A 7,718-nucleotide genomic window follows, 5' to 3' on the forward strand; every position below is an offset into this window, starting at 1 on the left:
GAGGTGTAGACGGGTTATAGAATAGGCTGTCCGTCTCCGATTTGGCAGCTGCAATCTGAGGCGTCTTTGACAGTGAGGATATGCTTCTTAGTGAAGCACATATGTCAGAATGCCTCGTATTGGGAGAGCTTTCTGACTTGAGACTGGAATCAAAAAGAGATGATCCAGGAGTGGTAGCACGTCCACCTGACAGAGGTGAAGATGGAGGACTGCTTGATGGAGGAGGGCAACTACTGCCTCGAGAAATGGAGGAGGAACTGACTTGTGGAGAAGAGACTGTATGAATCATCATGTACAAAGGGTGGACTTGGGAGAACCTGCGGAAGGCTAACTGGGAAATCTGCAATTATATGAAGCGACCTGTTGGATTATCACAAGGTTGACATCAGCCGGCGGAGTCTAAAAGACTGAATCGATTTGCGCACTGCATAACGCCTAGCACTCAGCAAAGGGCAGCAAATGTGTGTATACTATCATTGTCACTCAATAGTGCTGATGATCAATGGACATACCTGTACCAGGTTTTGTCCCAACTGCAGTAAAGAGTTTCCTACAATCGAGGCCATTACCCTGCACTTGAATTCTCAGTCTACCTGTTGGCCACACGAGGAATGTCCGCATCAATTCCCTGTTCCCCCTGGGTTGCGAGGTTCCCAATCGTCAAAACCTTCTACCACTACTGGTTATTGTCATCTGCACTCGGGATATGTCTTTGGTGTTGGCAAGAACCTGTTTGACAGGCTGCAAGACGATCAGTATGATTATCGGCGAGAAATAAATATGTATTACCCTTTCCATGATGAAGGAGAATGGGAGTTGGCGAAGTTCTTGGTTGAAAACTTAACTCAAGCTCAGATTGACAAGTTTTTAAAGTTAAAATGGGTAGGAGAGACTTTGAGTGCTGCTCGACAGGCCTGACTCCATTGTTTCCAGTTTCACACTCGCCCAAAACCATCCTTCACCTCCAAGGAGCAACTTCTAGATTGGACCGATGCACTACCCTCCTTTGTGCCATGGAAAGTTTCGAACCTAGAGTTTACGGGCTACAAGACGACTTATCCCGTGCAACTTATTTGGCGCGATGCTCTAGAGGTTGTCAAACAACTTTTCAGCGATCCGGTTTTCACCAATCACATTACCTTCCAGCCACACATAGTCGATACAGGTAGTCAACGCGAGTATGGAGATTATATGAGTGCTGATATGGCATGGAAAATCCAGGTTAGTTTGGCCCTTTAAGTCTACTACTTGAAGTTAATTCTATATACCTAGGACTATCTGCCAGTAGGTGCTACGCAAGTACCTATCATCCTGGGATCCGATAAGACTCCTGTCACGCGGATTACTGGAGGGCTCGAGATGCACCCACTTTTCATCACCATCGGTAACATCGATTCAGAGGTTCGCTCCAAGGCCACCCTGCGAGCTTGGCGCTGTATCGCCTACATGCCTGTTAGCAAGTTTCGCGTGCATTCCGACTATCAGACCATTCTTCAGGCGCAGCTATGGCATAAGTGCATTGATCTCATCTGCGCCAACCTGAAGGTTGCAGCGAGTGATGGCTGTTTTATGCCTGATCCTTCCCGACATATTCGATACGTCTTTACACCACTCATCGCCCATGTATGTGACCTTCCAGAGGCCTCCATGATCGCTGCAGTCAGCAAGAATGTCTCTCCAATCACTATGGTGACACAAGACAAATTCGGTGACGGAATTCTCTATCCTCCTCGCACTGGGAAGCACACACTACAACTTATACACGAGATCGCCAAAGAGATTGATCCTTGGGATCTCGACAAATTTCAGAAGGCAGCAAAAGCTGCCCATCTGTCTGGGGTCCACATGCCATATTGGCTTGATTGGTCGTTTTCGTGTCCATCCATCTTTCTCCCTGGCGAAGTTTTACATACCTTTCATAAGTTTTTTTGCAGATCATCCACTCAAATGGATCAAGGAGATAGTAGGAAAAACCAAGCTCGACACCCGCTTCATCACTCAGCACAAACGGGTAGGGACGCACCACTTTACTAAAGGCATCACGCACGTCAACCAAATGACTGGGCGTGAGCATCGTGATATTCAATGCACCATTGTTTCTTCAATCTCAGGCGCTGCTCCACCTAGATTTGTTCGCACAATCCGCGCTCTCATAGACTTTTTCTATTATGCTCAAAATCCAGTCCATTCTCCCGAATCCTTACAGTCAATGGTGCAGGCACTCTCTGATTTTCATGCATTCAAGGATGCTATCGTCGAGGCTGAGGCGAGGAGGGGGAAGAAGGGCGCCAAAGAAGACTTTTTCATCCCCAAGCTCGAGTTACTCCAAAGCTTCAGAGGCACGATTGAGAGACTGGGTACTTTGATGCAGTTTTCAGCCGACATGATGGAGCGCTTGCTCATCACTCACTGCAAGGATCTCTTTGCCCGAACAAGTCGATGAGTGAATGATTTCACGGAGCAGTGCGTACGGATTCTCAATCGCCAGGAGTCAATGGAATTGTTCAACCTGTACGCGCTAATCACTTCCCATGGCGCATCGCTCGTCAACCCAGCACTCTCCTGGATTTCTCGTATACTCCCTGATGAAGCATATTCTGTCTATGGACCTCGACGAGTCCGTAATCATTTTCACAAGGGCATTCTTTCTGGAGATGCTCTCACTGCCTTCCATTTAACTTCAACACCAGATCTCAAGTCCCTGTCGCCCGTCGATATTCTCACCAAATATGCACTCATTGATTTTGATCACGCAGTCTCCCAGTTCATCCAGTGTTCTTCCCTCTCCAGTGGCGAGAATACTTGCTGGGACCACAGGCATGGATGCTTTTATGCGTGGAACAAATTTCGATTGCAACTTCACTCTGCCTTCCAACCTCGAGTGATCATGCCAAGCAGAGTGATCCAATCATACCCTCCCAGCGACCTATTTCCCCTTGGGAACTGTGATACCGTCCTTGTCAATTTTACGAGTGATGATGGCCAAATTAGTACGTATATTTTTTGCTGTCATATTCTAACACTAACGAGGTGATATTCAGCAAGTCGCGTCGCCCAAGTTCGACTTATTTTTCAGCCCAAGGTTCCACATGCTTCCAACCTGGTTCTTCCAACATATCTTTCCAGTCCGCTCCTCTACATACAATATTTTGACTTCGTCGCCAATCCCAACGACCGTCCCGAACTCGCAATGTGGACAGTAGAGCGGTCATATGTGGTGGACCAACATGGCAAACGCTATAGGCGTGGTGGTGTGGTGTTGTTGACGGATGTTACACATGCTGTCGAACTGATACCAGAATACGGTGAGAAGGTCAACAAGGACATTTCTGCGACAACGTGTTTGGAGTCCTATGACCGGTTTTTTTTGAATAACTTTGCAGATAAAGAAAGTTATCATACGTTTAGTACAGAGTTCGCGTAGTATTGATCGTTAATAGTATTAGTAGCGCAGATTTGAATGCATGTCAATCGATTGCTGTGATTCTGAACTTTCTGAATGGCCCAATAATTAATACAAATGACCCTACTCGGTGTTTGGAAATGCAATTCCGAACCCTAGACTAGTATTTCAACTCAATCTCAATATAATAACATATAATGCAATACATACACCCATTTAAAAATTATAACACTATCAATATCGAGTATTTATGGTGTACAACAGAAAAGTTTGTTCCACCAATCACGTTGCTCCGATCACCAGGCCATAAGCTCACCGTAAGCATCAAACTTCTTTCTGACAAGCGAAATTTCAAGGTTTTTTGCTGATGTGCCAAAGTTGTTCACTGTAAATACGTAAAGGACATGCTTTTATATTTAGTGAGTGGCTACGACGGTAACTGCTATAGCCGGTGAGGTAGTACTGCAAATTGGTCCGGTACAACGGGTAGTGATCCTTAGACACGCCCGGCTATATGCATCATTACAACAACGTTCAACTTCCTGCACCCGAGGTTATTTGCACGCTGTACCTCGGCTGACAGGTTGGCGTCCAGTAGTGGATCCTTGATTTTATACCTCAACTTGGAGGCCCTTTCACCAGTGGTATGATCAAAAAAACGCTCAACCCACGCAGTCAATGCTATGCTCTGATGGACGACTACCTCTCCACAGTGCCTAGTGCACAGCTATCGGATACAGTGCTGTTTGGCCTTTTGCATGTGGTGATTCACTCTATGTAAATTTTGTTGATACTATCATGACAGTGCCTCGTTACTCAGGTCAGTGGGACTTGGAGGTAGAAGTCAGTCAACTCAGATCTGTGTCCAGATCTCGAAGTTTTTCAATTCTAATTTTCCTGTTGGGCCGCAGTTGTAAGTCAGAAGACTCAGAACTTGTAGAAAGGGATTTACCATAAGACTGTCATTCCTATTCAAATAAGTCTTGTGCTTAACGAGTGCATTTACAGAGCCGTCGCTCATTTGTGTGGATTACAGTCCCATTCTATCAAAGTGGCTTGCATGCACTCTGCACTGCAAATGTGTTTCACCGGAGTGACCGCTGAAAAACCCTCATGTCATACATTAAGCGCGCATACGTTTGATGCAGCCACCCACTCCCATGCATTTTTCAATCATTTGACACACTTCTCCAGTGACATGCGGGTCCCGAGTGATTGCATCACTTGGCGCCATGATACAAAATGAGGGACTCTGAGCTGCCGATCTACTCGTCAATCATTCAAGTTTGCAAAAGGGATGGATCAGAACATCTTATGAATGCAACCGACCCACACATACTGCGCAGCCATAGACGTCAAGTAGTGACGTTCCGGCCCGGCTTAGGCTTGCCATATTTCAAGCCTAGGCCGTGAGCTCAAGCCAGCCCAAAGCCATGGCTTGAGCTGCACTAGGCTGCGGCTTCGTGGTATGCAAAATTGTAGACTCATAGTTTAGTAGCACAAGAAAATACATGAAGTAACTAGTCAGAAAACTCGTCATCATCTAAAATCAAAGCATCCCAAGCATCCTCCTCATCTGCAACATCAGTCCTCTCCTCACTGTCAGCTTCCAATTCAGAGTCATCACATGCCTCCGACTCCACGAGAGAGGATGGTCCAGGCTCGCGAAAGAGAAGGTCGCGTCGTATCGCACATTTGACACATTGGAGAGCTTCCACAATGTCTCCTTTAAGCCGGTTCCATCGTTTGTTGATCGTGATGCCACCTTGCGAAAATGCACGCTTGCTTGATACTGATGACGACATGATGGATAGGTAATCTCATGCGAGTGAGGCCCATACTGGATATCTTGGTGCATTTATCTTGAGCAAAATTGACATCAGTGCAAATTTTCCAAGTAGCGCAAGCCATAGTACATACCCCCCACCATTGTATGGTAGATACACCTGCTGGTAGAGCCGCCTCAACAGTCTCCAGGTAGCTCATAAATTTGGCCCTCCATGGCCGTGATGGATCGCCAATCGAAGTAGGGGTGGGGTTCATAAGTAAGTCGTCCTCCGAATCACTGATGACTTCGCGGATGAGTGACTTGAGACCACCTGCCTTGCTTTTCTTGGACATGGGCTGGGATGACGACAAAAACATAGCTTCTTCATTCAGCTCACAATAACGAGCTTTGAACTGGCAGCAAAATCAGACTATCGTGCAAAGGCAAAAAAAACTTGACTCACCACTTCCTCCGCAGTGCTTACCATGTCATCATGCAAATTTTCTGGCCAGTGGGGCTTGAAATAAGTCATTTCCCCTACTGGATCAAGCACTACATTTGCAAGTGTTAGAGTATTTATTGAATTATAATAAACAACTTACACATTGCCATTATATATGCAGGGGACTGTGTTGTCCTCTCATAATACTTGTCTACCTTGGCAGTGGCTGCTTGAAGCGATGGAGCAAACCATGCATACTTAGACCTTTTGGCACGCAAAGACCAAGCCCTGTAGAGGGTTTCAAGCGCTGGGATTGCGAAGTGCAGAGTTGAGCCACGTTCAGATGAGAATGCTTGCTGTGCGACATCGGCATACTAAAGAATTAACATGAGAAGTTAGTATAAATAAATTAGAAACCTCGTACTGAAAGAAGATCAGCGAATTGGCTGACGCATATCCATTCACCAGCTGAGAGTTGAAGAAAGTCAATCTTGGCATGTTTTGCCAAGTCGCGCTCTTGATGACCTATCTCGTATACAAAAGTATAAATGTGCTAGAGCCGATAATAAGCTTCAATGAGTAGAATTATGACAATAAGAAATAATGTACCTCCCTGTTTGTCTCGGCATGATTAAGCATTATATACGTCGAGGACCACCGGACTTTCATGTCAATCAACAGTTGAGTTGGTTGAGACACTCCCGCTTTGGTCTGCACACTCCGGTACATTTCCTTTCACTTCGCGGATGACCGTTCCTGCAGGACATCAATATATCTTAGTAGTGTCATATGATTCTAATGAAACCGAACGTACCTTGACACAAATACTTCGAACAAGGGCTATTTCATCCCGAGTGGTCGGTTCATGACTTTTTGATTCATGCGGGTTGTAATACAGCGCTTTGCTGTACGTGCTGATTAGACTCTGTGTTGCAAGATTAATAATGTGAGCCAAGCAGCTGTACAAATAATGAGTGTCATAGCGAGTTCGGACAATGACAGGACTTACTTGATTTTGCGCTGGCGCCAGGGAAACACCTTGTTATATTTAGCCTCATATAGGCGTGCAAATTCTTGTAGTGTCGTCCCATTGTTTGCAGCGTTGTCACAGGTGACATGCCCTAGCTAAGTTATATGAGCGCTGTAGGACGTTGTAGTCAAATAAACTGATTTACCTTCTGTGCAATCCCAACACGATCGAGAATTTTGAATAAGGCCCTGCCCAGCCACTTGCCGCTATGTGCATTGTTGACTTTTGTGAAACCGAGGAGTGAGCTTTCAATTTCCCATTGCATGGGTACCTTCTCTTCAATCCAATGCCCCGTGACCGCAAAATAACCGTCGACGTTCTCCGCTTGCCATGCATCACATGTGGTATTAATGTTTCCCTTGACAGCAGCGCTCTATGAAGCCCAATGAGACACAATACAGCAAGTCAAAAAACAGACATCACTCACATTCAGCGTGTTCCTTAGCCTCGTAAGGTGGTTTTTAAACATTCTCATGATTTCGGCATGAGTGCCCTTCCTACCCGGAATCCTGACTCCATTGGTTGCGTGAGAAGCAACATGAATCAGCTCTTGAAATTTAGGGTGTTCAAGCGCTTGTATAGGCTAGAACAATAAGCCGTCAGTCATGGTTTTGAATTGAGGAAGGCAGACGTACCTGATCAGTCGCGACAAGCCATTCAATGGCAGCTTGTCTAAACAACTTGTCAGAATACGGTACAACTTGTTCGGCCTTGTGTTCAGTGAGATGGGCATTGATCCTTTGCTGCGCAGCATTCTCCTTTCGAGCCTTCACGTCACCAGGTAACATTGATTCGAATGAATGTTGGTTTGCCCATTTGCGATACTTGCCGTAAAAATGGGCCTCAGCATGGCGACGAAGGGTGGTGATTTCATTGACGAGGACACATTTTTTCCTATGAACGAGTGAGTGAATGAGTAGTATGAGAGTACAAAGGTAGACTTACAGACAAACACTACACTTTCAGTGTTTCTTCACTTTGCCATTGGCCCCGGTTTGCTCAAATGTTGCTCCAAAGAATGTGTCGATATCGGCAGTTTTGCCTTCCCGAGACGATCCTGGGTCCGCGATTGAGA

General features: G+C 45.8%; 2 protein-coding genes across 2 annotated transcripts; one reads left to right on the plus strand and one right to left on the minus strand.

The window, feature by feature from the left end:
• Positions 1–101: 101 nt before the first annotated feature.
• F5891DRAFT_1131436 (uncharacterized protein) lies at positions 102–4,343 on the plus strand (the record flags this gene model as incomplete). Its single annotated transcript, XM_041364668.1, has 10 exons — positions 102–278; positions 457–461; positions 522–882; positions 934–1,221; positions 1,273–1,659; positions 1,780–1,876; positions 1,935–2,357; positions 2,445–2,990; positions 3,042–3,360; positions 4,322–4,343. 10 exons carry the CDS (start codon positions 102–104, stop codon positions 4,341–4,343), a joined length of 2,625 nt encoding a protein of 874 aa, XP_041218490.1.
• Positions 4,344–7,016: 2,673 nt separating this feature from the next.
• Positions 7,017–7,524, minus strand: F5891DRAFT_963746 (uncharacterized protein; the record flags this gene model as incomplete). The annotated part of the gene is made up of 2 exons (XM_041376041.1): positions 7,017–7,226; positions 7,279–7,524. Coding segments are annotated over 2 exons (456 nt in total), but the record flags the coding sequence as incomplete, so codon positions are not given.
• Between the last annotated feature and the right edge of the window lie 194 nt (positions 7,525–7,718).

Source organism: Suillus fuscotomentosus (assembly GCF_016647785.1).
Source record: "Suillus fuscotomentosus strain FC203 chromosome Unknown F5891scaffold_114, whole genome shotgun sequence".
NCBI lineage: Eukaryota > Fungi > Basidiomycota > Agaricomycetes > Boletales > Suillaceae > Suillus > Suillus fuscotomentosus.